The 14,839-nt window shown below is 49.4% G+C and overlaps 1 protein-coding gene across 7 annotated transcripts; it reads right to left on the reverse strand.

The window, feature by feature from the left end:
• Positions 1-2,240: 2,240 nt before the first annotated feature.
• Positions 2,241-14,816, reverse strand: KLHDC3 (kelch domain containing 3). Of its 7 annotated transcripts, XM_027057721.2 has the most exons (15): positions 12,681-13,663; positions 12,271-12,483; positions 11,917-12,093; positions 11,654-11,769; positions 11,404-11,475; positions 11,061-11,274; positions 10,894-10,980; positions 10,400-10,508; positions 10,204-10,277; positions 5,937-6,084; positions 5,151-5,217; positions 4,967-5,071; positions 4,296-4,370; positions 4,067-4,184; positions 2,241-3,620 (listed from the first exon to the last, which is right to left on the reverse strand). In XM_027057721.2, the coding sequence occupies exons 2-15, from the start codon at positions 12,422-12,424 to the stop codon at positions 3,484-3,486; spliced, it is 1,653 nt and encodes a 550-aa protein (XP_026913522.1). In that variant the 5' UTR covers positions 12,425-12,483; positions 12,681-13,663; the 3' UTR covers positions 2,241-3,483. The 7 variants fall into 7 exon arrangements, with proteins under 7 accessions (XP_026913522.1, XP_014926724.1, XP_053078759.1 ...); XM_015071238.3 differs by lacking the exons at positions 2,241-3,620; positions 4,067-4,184; positions 4,296-4,370; ... (2 more) ...; positions 5,937-6,084; positions 12,681-13,663 and adding exons at positions 8,010-8,629; positions 10,014-10,092; positions 13,746-13,787; positions 14,616-14,816; XM_053222784.1 differs by lacking the exons at positions 2,241-3,620; positions 4,067-4,184; positions 4,296-4,370; ... (2 more) ...; positions 5,937-6,084; positions 12,681-13,663 and adding exons at positions 8,010-8,629; positions 10,014-10,092; positions 13,714-13,782; positions 14,616-14,815.
• Positions 14,817-14,839: the final 23 nt, after the last annotated feature.

The following is a 14,839-nucleotide window of genomic DNA, read 5'->3' on the forward strand; positions in this document are numbered from 1 at the left end:
ATGTTCTTCTATGAGGCAGAAGACAGGCAACAGGCACTGGGCCAGTAAAGACCTAAGCCTCTTCCCCTGCCCTCAGGACTTTCAATCCCTACAAGGCACACACTTCCTGCGTGACTTGGGACAGAAGTTTGCTACCCTGACCCTTTTGTGAGACCATTCTCATAGCCTCTATTTCTTTATCCCAGATCTGGTTTGCACATAAAGGATCACATATTAATTCCACTTATGTGAAATGCTCCAAAACAGGCAAATCTAGAGCCAGAAAGTGGTTTAGTGGCTGCCTAGAGCTGGGGAGACTGGGCAGAAATGGGGGAGTGTCTGCTAGAGGATATGGGGTTTCTTTTTGGGGTGTCAAAAATGTTACAAAATTGGGATGGTTACACAACTCCGAATATACTAAAAACCATCACATTGTACAAGTTAAATGGGTGGAGGAAGTCAAGTGTGTAATATCAATTATATCTCAACTCAATATATTCCCAATAAAAATCAAAAAGCAAGTAGACCGACTAACCCATCGCTGAAGCTCAGAGCTCTCCAATGTCTCCTGTGGGCCCTTGATGAAGGGGAAGAGTAGCAGGCTGAAGGCGTGGTGGGGCCAATACAGCCTTGTGATGGACATGCAGGTATGTTCTTGACTACCCTTCATCTGAACCCCCCTCTTTTTTTAATATTTATTTTTGAGAGAGAGTGAGCGAGCAGGGGAGGGGCACAGAGAGAGTGGGGAGACAGAAGATCTGAAGCAGGCTCTGCAAGGACAGCAGAGAGCCCAATGCTGCGGGGCTGGAACTCATGAACCACGAGATTGTAACTTGAGCCAAAATCAGACACTTAACCAAGTGAGCCCCCCAGGCACCCCTAAACCCCCTTCTTATGCTTGGAAACCTCACACAAATTGAAGTTGAAGATAAAGCCCACCCCTCACCATATAAAAGACCAGATACTTGCTTTCCCAGCATTCCCCTTGCAGTCATATAACCAAGGTTTAGCTAATCAAATGCCTCTGCCAGGAATTTCTGAATCTAGAGCAAAACAAGAAGGAAAGTGGAATACCACTGGTGGCAACAGGGGCATCTTCACAACACTCTCGTTCCAAGATAGCATTTAGAGTGCTTTTTTAACTGCTCAGACTTAGCTGCCAACCAGATTTTTTTTTTTTTTTTGAGCTTTTCTATTACCTTCTTAGTGTTTTTTGAGCCCAATAGTTCAATAGTCTTTTTCTTTTATCTGTCAGAATCTGTTCTTAGGATTGATCTATGTGGCATCAGGGACCCTGGAGCACTGGATCCCTCTGGGCAAGATAAAATATCCTGGTAGCTTTAGCCCTCAGCTTACAATCACTTGGGGGACAAACACTTTATGCTCATTTCATAGTTCAGTCATCAGAATTACATCTACTCCTCCATTCCAGAAGCATAAAGCATTAGATATCCTAGCTTCTAATTCTACCTCTCTTCCTTTTCCTTATGACTGTTTTTCAGATGTTAGTCTTTAAAACGTAGTGATTTCATGATTTATCACATTAAAAAACAAAAAACAAAAAACTATGCCCAAGGTGGGGCAAGATCAAGAGTTGCATGCTCTACTGACTGAGCCAGCCATCAATTTGTTTCCTGCTTGGAATTAATAGGGCTTTCTGAATCTTACTGCTTATAAATTTCAATTCTAGAAAATTCTCAGCCTCTTTAAAATATTCTCTTCTCTGGATTTCAGATTATATGTATTATACCTTCTTAATCTATCTTCCATGTTTTGTTCTTCCTATGTATTTTAATCCTTTCCTCAGTTTCCATTTCTCTGTATCCCTGTGTTCCATCTTTGTAACCTCAAATCTACTTCCGGTTCATTCTCCTTTTAGATGTGTCTAATCTGTTGCTTAACCATAAAGTTTCTTTCTTTTTTAAATGTTTATTTTGAGAGACAGCAAGATAGGGAGAGTGCACGCTCATGAGAGAGAGAGAGAGAGAGAGAGAGAGAGAGAGAGAGAGAGAGAATCCTAAGCAGGCTCCGCACTGTCAGCATAGAGCCCAAAGTGGGGCTCAATCCCACGAACCATGAGAGAGAGAGAGAGAGAGAGAGAGAGAGAGAGAGAGAGAGAGAGAAAGAATCCCAAGTAGGCTCCGCACTGTCAGCATAGAGTCCAACATGGGGCTCCATTCCACGAACCATGAGATCATGACCTGAGCCGAAGTCAAGAGTCAGATGCTTAACCGAGTCACCCAGGTGCCCCATAAAGTTTCTTTCTTTCTTTCTTTTTTTTTTTTTTTAAAGATTTTTAAGTAATCTCTACACCCAACGTGGGGCTCAAATTCACAACCCCAAGACCAAGACCAAGGGTCGCACACTCCACCAACTGAGCAAGCCAGGCACCCCAACCTTAAAGTTTCTAACTTCAAATAGTATATTGTTCATTTTTAAAAGCTCTACTTTTTATCAAACCAGTTTGGTCCTTTTAGATATTCTTTTCTTTAGTCATAGTTTCTCTTTAAATATAAGCAAGATATTTTGTTTTGTATTTTATATTTCTAACATCTGTCTTTGCTGGTCTGAGTCTGTTTTCTATTGTCCCCGATGACTCTTGCTCATGGTGATTTCTTCCCTTGTGTGCTTCATATTTTCACTGAAAGCTCACATTCCTTCAAATTTTATCTAAAGGAACTCCTTAAGGCTTGAGTTTCAAGTACAACCCTCCAAGTGAAGATTACATTTGCTTCTGCCAGGTGCCTGGAAGCACTACCAACCTGAGACCACTTCAAACGGAATCATTAATTAGCTTGAGGATTCTCTAGTCCACATGGGAGTAGGAACTGTAGATCCAAACAGTACCGACAACCAGCTGTGCTTCTACATCACTGGGGAAACTTTCTGTCCTCACCTCCTCTCTCCCTCTGTATCCAAAACCAAAACTACGTAGGTGAGCTGTGAGAGTGGTTTACCCTTTCAATGATTGTGTCTTGAGGTTTAAGTAGGAGGGGTCTCTGGTCTGATTTCCCACTTTATAGGAGCCTTAAGTTTGCTGCCAGCCCCCACAGATGGCCCCCTGAAACAGTAGTTCTAGGCCGCTCGAAAAACCCACCAAAAAAGAATAATAAAAAGAAGAACAGGAATGTTTACAATTTGGCTCTTACATTAAGTCCCAGCACTAGGAGCTATCAACAGACTTTACAGCCTTCACTAGCCTCAAGATCACTCACTCACTCACTGGCCCTTTTTCTTCTACACCACGATCACTGGTTTAAAGCAAGGATGGGAGAACATGAGGACGTGATGAACCAGATCCAAGCAGAGAAAGTGTGCCAGGACAGAAGGCTGGGCTGCTCTTCTTGTCCAAGAGCCCTCTGGTCATCTTTGAGCCAATCTAGCTCAAGGGCAGCTATGATCCTTGCCCTTTCATGAAAAACAACTAGAAGAGGCCAAGCCCAAGTCTGTCCCCATAGATCCGTTTCTCACTGGGGCAGTGGCAGAGCTGAGAACCGTTCCTCATTACTCTTTGTTCAAAGGGAGATGTCTCCGGTCCTTGCCTGCATTTCGGCGCCTCTTTCGACTCAAGAAGCTCTCTAACTTCTTACTACGTTTCAACTCCTTGAACTTCTCAGCTAGGACCAACTGGCGCTGCTCAGCTAGAGAACAAAGAGAAAGAAAGCAGGTAAGCAAGGGAGGAGGCACTCCTCTTTTCCTTTCCCCAGGTCTGTACTTCTCAACCTCGATGCTGGGATACATGACTTGGTTGGAGTTCACTGGTGTGTGCAGCAAGCAGATTTTTTCTACCATTCCCTGCTTTCTCCATTAAACCAACTATGAGCTCCTTCTATGTGCCTGGCCCAGCATATGTAGGGGAGGCGGGAGAGATAAAAGCAACACTCCTTGCCCATAATCTATAATTAGGGATACAAGAATAGTTACAAATTAACTCCTCCCTACCATTTCTATTTTCCTCCAACTTCCCATGGGATCCAGCCTTCATGACTTCGTTAGGGAGCTCACGGACCCCCAACACAGCATGCTGCCTCTATGGCCACCCAAGCCTGTCCCTGTAACCAGCCTGTGACAGCTGTGCCCCACTTACATTTCTTCAGGAAGTATGGCCGATGGCCCTGCTGGGCCCGAGCCCGCCTCTCCTGCTTCAGGGCCAGGCGCAGGTCCTGCTGCCGCTTGCGTTCCTGCTGTGCCAGTTCTTGCTGTTCCTGAGAAGCAAAGACGAGGTGGGTGAGATGGGTGAGTAGGAGGGACTGTGAACCACCTCCCGCGTGCCCTGAACTGTTTTCCCCGCCCACCTGCGATTCTGACCCACTCACCATTCTCTGGAGCAGCTGCTGCAGTTTCTCGTGCTCTTGCCCTGAACGGTGCTTCTTCAACTGCTTTTTCACAAGCTCCACATTATAAAATGAATATGACGGTTAGCAGTCTGCAAACGTCAACCAAAATGTTGTGCCAAGCATTATACTAAGAGGTTCACGTTTGTTAATGCAGTAACACTAAGAGATATGAATTATTTATTATCTCTTTATGATTAGAAAAGTGAGAGGGGCGCCTGGGTGGCTCAGTCAGTTAAGCGGCCGACTTCGGCTCAGGTCATGATCTCACGGTCCGTGGGTTCGAGCCCCGCGTCGGGCTCTGTGCTGACAGCTCAGAGCCTGGAGCCTGTTTCAGATTCTGTGTCTCCCTCTCTCTGTCCCTCCCTCGTTCATGCTCTGTCTCTCTCTGTCTCAAAAATAAATAAGTGTTAAAAAAAAAAAAATTAAAAAAAAAAGAAAAGTGAGAAGTTAAGGAACCTGCCAATGGTCACACGGCTGGTAAACTAATGAGCCAGGATTTGAATAGAAGCACATTTGGGAAGAGTTAAATCAATTAAGGAGAAATAAATCTGCCCACCACTATGTTCCCTGTTCCCCTCTGCCCAACTCAATAACCTGTACCCGAGTTTCCCACCCCTGGAATCCCCATGAGCTAGTCTAATGTTCCAAACCTCTTTCTCTTTGGCTCGGATGTCATTCAGGAATTGATACGTTTTGTCAAACACCTCAGGATTATATTCCCCTGACAGATCGTCAAAGCGGGGGTCCCGGGCTACCTTTGGAAAGAACAGAGAGACTATAAATGAACTGTTCAATCTCCCCTCACTAAGACAGCCCTTCCTGCTTCCTCCTCACCTTCTTACTGATTGGAACAACTTGACGCAAAAATGGCACCCGAACCTTGGCTGACATTTCCAGAGGCCTACGGAGAAATTAAAAGACATGTCCAGGGTCTCCAGTCCTTTTTTGTTTTTTTTAAAGATTTTATTTTTAAGTAATCTTTATACCCAACGTGGGGCTGAAACTCACAACCCCAAGATCAAGAGGGGCACCTGGGTGGCTCAGTCAGTTGAATGTCTGACTTCAGCTCAGGTCATGATCTCACGGTTCATGAGTCTCAGCCCCACATTGGGCTCTCCGCTGTCAGCCTGGAGCCTGCCTGGGATCCTCCGTCCCTCTCTTTCTCTCTCTGCTCTTCCCCCAATTGTGAGTGCTCAGTCTCTCTCTCTCAAAAATAAAAACGTTAAAAAAAAAAAAAAAAAAAAAAGAGGTGCACACTCCACTGGCTGAGCCAGCCAGATGCCCTGGCTCTCCAGTGTTGTTTTCTGTTGTTGTTTGGTTTTTAACGTTTATTTTTGAGAGAGACAGAGTGCCAGTGGGAGTTGGGCAGAGACAGAGGGAGACACAGAATCTGAAGCAGGCTCCAGGTTCCAACCTGTCAGCACAGAGCCTGACGTGGGGCTTGAACTCACAAACTGCAAGATCATGACCTGAGCCAAAGTCGGCCCCTTAACTGAAAGGGCCACCCAGGCGCCCTCCCTGGCTCTCCAGTCTTGATCAAAGGCCTCCCATCTAGGAATGCAGACACCCACTCAAAGTCCCAGGTATTCTCAAATTCCTGGGGCAGGCCTTGCTCCTCACCTGTGCTTATCTGCAACACATGCATTTTGGACAGGTGGTTTAGAACTTGGCTTCTTAGTATTGTTTCCAGCTACCAACTGTTTGTATGTCTTAGTCCCCACTTTGTTCTGCAATTCCAACAGCTCTTCAAATGACATGTCAGATGTGTCTGTGGAAGGAGGGGTGGGGACACAACTCAGCACAGCATCTCCCAGCAGAGACATCATCCCACCCTCATTCCTTAAGTAACTGACCCTTTCCAATATCCCCATCAGGCCAATCACGACAGGCTTTAGGCAGCGCAGGTTGCAAGAGTGCTACACTGACACCTAACTTCCCAACCATTCCCACTACCTGCTAAGGAAGGTATACAAATGTACGGTTGGGGGTAGGCCAAGCCACGGTCCATTCTTTTTCATTTTCTTTTGAATCCTGCCTTCACGGTCTTCCCCACAGGGCATGTCTTCCTTGCTCAGTTACCACTGCCAGTGCTCTCCTTCATACTCTCAGCACCTCTCACCTCAGCCAGTGCTCTAGCCTCCTAACTGGTCTTCCAACCTCCATCTCCTCCCAAAGTTATGCTGGACAGGCTGGACAGGGGCATCTAAAATGCAAAGCTGATCTCATCATTCCTACCCCTCTTCCATACACATATGCTTCAGATCACATCACTTCAGAACTCAAGACTCCCTAATAGCTTCATCTTGATCAGAGTAAAAGCTACAGGCCTTATAGTGGTTTGAAACCCCCCATGTGACCTCACCCCTGGTCTCTAATCTTGAGTCCTATAATCTCTTTCCCACTCCTCTCAACTAGTCTAGCACTTACTGAGCAAGAAGATCTATGATCCTGCCTCAGTTCCTTTGCATTCGATGTTGCCTCTGCTTGGAATCTTTATCCAGATGTATTTACTGTTTCCTCACCTCCTTCAAACGGTTGCTCAAATGTCACCTACTCAGTGACTGTAACTACCTAAAATTGCAACCCCTCCCTTGCTTTCTCTCCATAGCCATTATAATCTTTTTGAAAAACTGAGGTATAATTCACATATCAAAATTCACCCTTAAAAATACACATTCCTCTGCTTTACCTTTTACTGTATTAATTTACTTTTTTTTAGTCATACTTTCTGAAAGATAAGTTCCAAGAGAACACGATTTTTAAGATTTTATGTTTAACTTATCTATACACCCAATGTGAGCTTGAACCCACACCTCCCAGATCAAGAGTCACATGCTCTACTGACTGAGCCAGCCAGTCACCCCAGAACAGGAGTTTTTGACGGCTTCTATTCACTACTGTATCTACAGCATCTAGAATGGCATCTAGAACAGCCCGCACACGATAGATGCTCAACGAAGATTTGCGAAATGTGTTCAATCCTGACCTACTAACCCCCAGCAACCAATGCCTCCCCAGACTGTACTTTTACACACGCGTTTTCTCTCTGCGCAAAACTCTCATCCTCCCTTTCAGAAACTGCCCAGGCTGTCCTAACCCAAGAAGCGCCTCCTCACACCCCACTGTCCCATTTCGTCGGCGGCGCTCCCCGCGGTGGCCTCTTACACAGAACTAGGCAGTTTCACGGTCACTGCGCCGCCACCTACCCTTCCCCCCGCCCCGCGCTGCCCCTCGGCCCGGCACGAGGCCCTCACCCTTCCGCAGGACCCCGGGCCCCACGCCCTCGCCATCCTCCTCGCCTCTACTGGCCCTGCGGGGAGACCCGAGGGCCGCCGCGATACGAGAACTCTCTCTCGGCATTGGCTTGTGGGACGCGCCGGGAGCGAATGGCGCCACTTCCGCCCTTGTGCCTCCCGCCCCGCCTCTTCCGGCTTCTCCGGGAGACGCGTCTGCGCAAGTCGGTGGTGGCCAGGACACTCCGGCGGGATGCACGCACTCGGTATGTCGCCACCTTTTGGTCACATGGCGCTGGACCCCGCGCTCTAGAAAAGCCAGGGCCAGGCCTTGGTGGTATTTGGTTTCCTTTTGCTCTTGGCAGAGAAGCCAGAACCTGGCAGAGAAGCACCCTGTCCTTTCGCAAGCTTCTGCCATCCACCCCCATCGTATTCCACAAAAACAGATCACACGTTTGGAGATTTTTAATCCATTTTTATAAAATCTGAGCTGGCTGGGAGCGTCAGGGAACAGCAACAGCTCAGGGAAGGGTGGGATTATCTGCTGGTCCTCGCCTCCCCAGGTCAGGGAGAATGAGGGTTTCATGACAACAGTTGCAACTCCTCTCAGCTCCCAATCAATGCTCTTGACTCAAGCAGGGGGAGGGGGTGGAAACAAGGGTGGGGGAAGCTCCTGAGGCTCAGGCACTGCTTGCTTCTCCCTAATCCCCATTCCCTTCACTTCCCAACAGAGCCTGGCTGGCCTGAGGCAGAGCAGAGGCCCAGGAGCAGTTGGAAGGAGGTGTATGGGACAGAGCACCAAGGGGAAGGGGCCCTCGGCCCAAGGGGGTAGGGAACTAGCCCTCCCCCCTACAGCTCCCCACTGAGTTCACAGCACAGGAAACACCTCTAGTCCAACAACTCCACGCAGAGGTATACCGAGTCCAGGGACCAAAGGGGCAGGCAGGTGAGGGATGGGGAAGGGCAGTGAAGATAATAGCAGGCTCAGGAAGGGAGGCGGCAGCAACTTTCTCCTACCCATGGGAGGAGACGATGGGGCGACTGATATTGCTGTTGGTGGTCATGGCATTCAGCTCCCACCTGGAAGGCCAACAATGACAGGCAGAAAGGGCAGAAGAGTGGAGCCTCCACCCTCAAGCCCAGAATTGCTCAAACAAAGCTATGAACACACCAGTCCCTTCAACATCCTAAAGCTCAACCACCCACAGCCACCTCTTTCTTACAGCCTTACTGTTTGACATGATTGTTAACAATCATGGCCCCACCCACCACCAAATCTGGTATCACCCACTCATCCACCTGCCAGCTCATGTAGACTTCCTATCTATGTTTATATATGTGTGCTTATGCCCAACTCCTGGAAAAAACCATCTGTATACACACCTCAGTAAACTTCCCACCCTACCTTTCCCCCTCTGCTCAGATCCAACCAGGAATGCCTGTTTTTACTCTCAACTCCCAACCCTTTAAAGGCCCTGACTCCCCTCTCCTAGGCTTGTACAGACTTCCCCAGCCCTCCCACCACATTAAAATTAAATCCCTTTTTTCTCCCTTTCTTTTTGACAATTCTGTCATCCTACAAAGATTTACCAAGTACCCCCTTTATGCCAAGACCCTCACTACAGTCTACTTGGTATGAAATACTTGCACATGTGTCAATCCTGAGCAAGCCCATGAGCCATCAGTTCAGCCTTGTATACTTCGTGTCACCAAATACTGAACACCACCACCCCCCTCCCCCAGGCAAGTAAGAGTTAAACTGAACTGATACGGGAGAGGGAAGTGTCCATAATGACCCTGAAGGACACAAGTATATACCAAATAACTTTTGGTGCTTGATTTGGACCTAAGAATGGAATTCAAAGGGAAGTAGCTAGGAAGGACCTCCCTTAACTCTGGAACTAATGTGATCCAAAGATTCCTATACTTGTCTTTACTTTGCAGCTAACTTCAAAGATTTAATTGAACTTTCTCAGCATGTTAAAAACAACCATACAGGGGCGCCTGGGTGGCGCAGTCGGTTAAGCGTCCGACTTCAGCCAGGTCACGATCTCTCAGTCCGTGAGTTCGAGCCCCGCGTTGGGCTCTGGGCTGATGGCTCGGAGCCTGGGGCCTGTTTCCAATTCTGTGTCTCCCTCTCTCTCTGCCCCTCCCCCGTTCATGCTCTGTCTCTCTCTGTCCCAAAAATAAATAAACGTTGAAAAAAAAATTTTTTTTTAAAAATAAAAACAACCATACAGGCTCGGGTCTTAGGAAGTGATGCTTCTGAGCTTGGTTTGAAACACCGGATTTTTTTTTCTTCATATGATTTACCCAGCTGATAATCCTGTATCTCCTTTGCTCTCACTCTCAAGTACATTACATCTCCAGCAGAACAAAAACTTCTGTCCCCTCTATACTGAGAAACAAGTTCATCTGATCACACACTCTCAACCAATCCCTCCCCTCCAACCACTCACTGTACCTGATGTCATGGGGCAAACACGACTGGTCCAGGTTATACTGAATCACGGCCAGTTTACACAGAGTCTTCAGACTAGGGCCTTTGAAGGAGAAGTCAGAGAGAGGGATACGCTCAGAACCAAGGAAAGGGTCCACTCCTCAATGTCACCACCCAAAGACAGGGACACATATCTGGAAATATGTGTACTTACTAAAGTCCAAAATGTGTAAATCAGAATGATCTATGAGGTCAAATTCATCTCCCAGGCCTTCCTCAGGAGATGGACTATAGGGATCAAAAAAGAGATTAAGGAAGGAGGAAAGATTACCCATGAGACCCTCCTCCTCAAATGCCTCCCATGCAGTCAGATTGGGCCCTTCCCCAAGCCCTCCCACTTTCCTCCTAACCTGGTACCCCCAAAGAGAACAATCTTGTCACCAACAATACAGCAGCACTGGCGCCGGCGGGGACATGGCCCCTTCCCTTTCGGTTCAATCTTTTTCCAGGTAAAGGACACTGAAGAGAAGTTTATATGGAGGTTTAATACCTGCCCAGTCCAGACATCCTCCCTACCCCCATGATCACCCTCACCTACTTAGGATTATTTTTTCCCCTCCCCCAATTGCTCCTTGTTCTCCCCTTAAAGGCAGTGCTCTGGGGGCGCCTGGGTGGCTCAGTCGGTTAAGCATGTGACTTCAGCTCAGGTCATGATCTCTTGGTTTGTGAGTTCTAGCCCCACGTCGGGGTCTGTGCTGACAGCTCAGAGCCTGGAGCCTGCTTCGGATTCTGGGTCTCCCTCTCTCTATGCCCCTCCCCAGTTCACACTCTGTCTCTCTCTCTCTCTCTCTCAAAAATAAGTAAACATTAAAAAAAAAAAAAAATTAAAGGCAGCGCTCTGTACCAGGGTTAAACTTCCAGAGGTCATGGAAATGCCGGTTCAGCCTTGCATTATAGCCACCAAAGATGTACAGCTCCCCATTATAACCAACTGGAAGGAAAGAGAAACGTGAAGAGTGTGAGGGCAACAGGTGGGAAAGGGGACCCCCACAGAGACCGACAGACACTCACAGGCTGAGTGGCTCCGGCGGCCCTCAGGCAGCACTGGAGTGGGTGGACAGTCCAGCCAGGCCTCAGTCCTGGTGTCAAAGACACGGATGCGGTTGCAGTAAATCTCATTGTTGGAATGGAATGGCCCAAAGCGGTCGGCACGGCCCCCAAAGACATACATGTGACTGCCCAGCATTGTAGCTGAGTGAAAGTCCCTCCAGCGTGCAGGGTTGCCCTGGACAGGAGCAGAGAGATAAAACAGTGGGAGTCAGCACGGAGGCTAGGAGGGGATCTGCTCTCACTGAGCTTCCTACGATTTCTTCAATTGAAAGTAAGGACCTGGGAGGAAGAAGAAAAGGCAGACCTTTGTACAAATAAGGGTCCATGTCATGGTACTGGTATCCAGCTTGTGAATGTCATTGGAAAAGCAGTCCGCCTGAGTGGGAAGAGAAAGGAAGTGAAGAAAGGAATCAAAGAGGATATCCGTGGTGACCCTCTGACTCTTGGCCTCTCCCGTCAAAACCTGCAAAGAAGCCAAAGCCTCCCATTCTACCACCCTTAATTTCCCTTTTTCTTATTCTCACCCTAAAGCTCTAGTTTGCTCCCAGACATACCAGCTGCTCGTAGCCCCCGAAAATGTACATGGTTTTGCCCAGGACACAAGCTGAATGTCCATCCCGGGCCCCAGGAACTGTTCCTGACACTCGCGGTGTGGACCACTTGTGAGTATCTGAAAGAGAGGAGAGGCTGGGTCAGTAAGCAACCTCTGACACCACTCCCTCCTAGACTCTAGAATGCCCTCAGCCCACACCTTTCCCAGCCCATTCCCCGGAGGCATCATTTGGCAGAACAGAGCCTCTCTGAGATCCATACTCACTGACGTCAAAGGCATAAAGTACATTGCAGGCTCCTTCGGTGTCATTCCGCCCGCCCCAAAGGAAGACCATGTCATCGATGAGGACGGTCGAGTGTCCATACCGCATGTAGGGTACCACAGGAGCCTGCCCACGGATGGCAGGCCTCACTGGGGGCAGCTTTGTCCAACGCAAGGACACTGTGGGCACAGTTCTGCTCAGCCCTGGAAACCTCCTTCCAGGCTGTTCACCTTTTCCCAAACCAGACATTCATTCCCCCATCCCCTTTGGCCATGGGGACTGCCACCAAACCTCATTCAGCTGCCCGTTCCCCTCCCTGACATGGGTACCCAGGGATGGTCCCAGCATTAGCTTACCTGCGTTGAAAATGTGCACATCAATCTGCCGCAGTGTTTCATAGTCTTCACCAGAGCAGTAACCCCCGAAGGAGTATACCCGGTGCCCAACAGCCACTGCAGCATGGTTCACCCTGCGGGGCCCGCCCTCCAGGTGCACTGTCCACCGTAACATCCCCTGGGTCACTGGTTACAGCAACATGCCCCCCCGGCACGGCCTGCTGCCTCTGCTACCTGCACACAAGTTATGGCCATGGGCTCCTCAGGCAAGGTCTTTATCTGGCTCACCAGGACTCTGCCCAGGACCAGCCCTTGCCTCCAAGCGTCACCCTGGTGGCCCTCCCACACCACCTTTCCAAAGCTCAGGTAGAGGTCAGGGAGCTAGCCCTGGTCCTGTGTTCTCCCACAGTGAAGGGCGGGGCGGCTCTGACCTGATTGACAGCTCAGAATTTGCTGATCAAAGGTTCAGCATGGTCATCCCTTACTCATGGAGGCTTCACCGTGTCGCTGGCCTGGCACAAGCTGCAAGCACCGCCTGCCCTTCCCAGGGCAGTGCATTCTCTTGTCTCTCTGGCTCTGCTCCGCTTACTGCCACCTCTCTAAGAATCTGTGCTCTTTAAGGTGGGGAAAGGGATCTCAAAATACTCAGGGCTATTAATAGTGCAGCCAACCCCAATCGGTCCATTGAAAGCTGGCATGGGTGCTTCAAAGGAGAAAAGCTTTTGGCTTTTGGAGTGAAACAGTCCCCCCATCCAGGGCAGAGTGGATAGGGTAGGAATGATCCAGGACAGGGGGCTCCACGGATGGTAAGCCCCTCAAAGGGAGCTCTCGTCAAGCTAAGCTGTTGTCATCAGGGTCATCCAGGGCCCCTCACAGGCACGAGGAGTTCCTTTAACAGCTGTGCCTGGTATACTGCCAAGACTAGGAACTTAAGCCAGAAAGGTATGTGTCTGCTGGGGACTGGGGGGGTGGGGGTGGAGAGGAGGAATTTTCCCCTCCTGCTACTTCTCCAACCCCGCTATTGTAATAAAGAACAAGCTGTTTCAGCAGCTCTTCTCCCACTTAGATCCCTGAAAGGGGAATGGGGTAGGGGTGTGTGTTAGAAAAGAGAGAGGAAGGGGCGGGGTGTGGGGGAGCCCTTGGGCAGGACAAGAAATAGACTCAAGCATGACCTGCCAACCTAGTGATAATGGGTACATTTGAAGGCTCTGTCAGACAAATGTTCCTCCAATGGGTATTGCCTTCGTTGGCAGGCACCTGCTGGGTTTGAGTGGATCATCTGCTCCCTGCTCAAGAAGCCCTGGCAGAGCGAAGAACCTGGCAGAACCTCAGGCATAGAGAAAGCAAGTAAGGGAGGCCCCTCATAAGAAAGAGACACGGTTTTCAGCTGGCTTGCCAGCCCCCCTCCCCCTTCAACCTCCCTCAACCCCCCATCCCATGCTTTAAATAGCCAGCCTGCCAAACCTGAAATAGCCCCGGCAGGAAACCACTCTCACTTCATTACTCCTGTTCTCAATCCAAAAGATCTTGGATCTGGACTTGTGGGGACAGATAGGAGGTTGAACAGTTTAAGAACGTGAGTCTTTTGTCTTCCCTCATAACTTCTACTCCCCCCTTCAGCTATGTCAAGGTAAAAAATTCACAGGGGAAGAGAGAAGCAATTCCATCCAAAAGTGGACAGATTCTTAGCTGCTTCAAAATGACAACTCAAACTCATGGAGATAAGCCCCTACTGTCTCAGGGGCCCCATTTGTCTCTGGGTCTCCTGGATCATTGCTGCATTCTCAAGCTTCCTGCATACCCTTCATGTACCTATCCCCCTCCCTGGTCTCTTGCAATGTCCACTCCCCATTTCTGGCCCTTCTTGATCTGTGAGCTTTGCAGTTTTCTCCTTTTTCCTTCTCCCACCGCACCAAGCTCCACCCCGACAGCCCTCCATTTTCCCTCTTCCACTAAGGGGAAAAAGGCGAATATTCACTGACCCCTTTCGGCCAGGGATATTCCTCCCTGCCTGTGACGCTATCCCTGTCTTCTTCCAGTCATCCCAACACTCCCCTCCCCCACAATGCCAGACCCTCCCTTCCTTTTTTTACATTATCCTCAGCTTCCCCGTTCTCCTCATAGCCCGTCTTCCTTCCAATTCCCTTCAGTGCCTCTGCCAGCCACCAGGTCCCCCCCACTCATTTCCTCACCATCCTCCCCCAGTCCTTCTTTCCCCATTAACACTCTCCTTTCCCATCATCCCCCTAGTTCCCTCCCCACCCCCACCTCATCACTCTCAGGCCCCTCCCCCACGACGCCAGCTCCAGGTATGGGCGACCCCAGCCCCTCCAATTTTCCTTGTTCTTCAACCCATCCCGGGCTACCTGCCAGGCCGGGCCGGGGCGGGGCCGCGGATCCTCGCGCTGCCTGCAGTCTAGAACCCGTTGCGCGCCAACCGACGGCTAGCTCCCCAACGAGATAAACACAGCCAGACTCGGTCCTTCCGGCGGGCAGCCGTGTGCGCACGTGCAGTCAGAGCTAAGTGCCCGAAGCCTACCGGGACTTGTAGTCCACGGGTTTCCAGAGGGACGTGAGGGGCTGAGGAGTG

The sequence above is a fragment of the Acinonyx jubatus genome, chromosome B2 (assembly GCF_027475565.1).
Source record: "Acinonyx jubatus isolate Ajub_Pintada_27869175 chromosome B2, VMU_Ajub_asm_v1.0, whole genome shotgun sequence".
NCBI lineage: Eukaryota > Metazoa > Chordata > Mammalia > Carnivora > Felidae > Acinonyx > Acinonyx jubatus.

Bases quoted from the DNA above. Each gene is read 5' to 3' on its own strand.
- KLHDC3 (XM_027057721.2), bottom strand. From the start codon at position 12,424: ATGTTACGGTGGACAGTGCACCTGGAGGGCGGGCCCCGCAGGGTGAAC. The intron at 12,094-12,270 runs GTAAGCTAATGC...CTGTGCCCACAG, and splicing joins TGTGCACATTTTCAACGCAG to TGTCCTTGCGTTGGACAAAG. The intron at 11,770-11,916 runs GTGAGTATGGAT...CCTCTCTTTCAG, and splicing joins ACTTTATGCCTTTGACGTCA to ATACTCACAAGTGGTCCACA.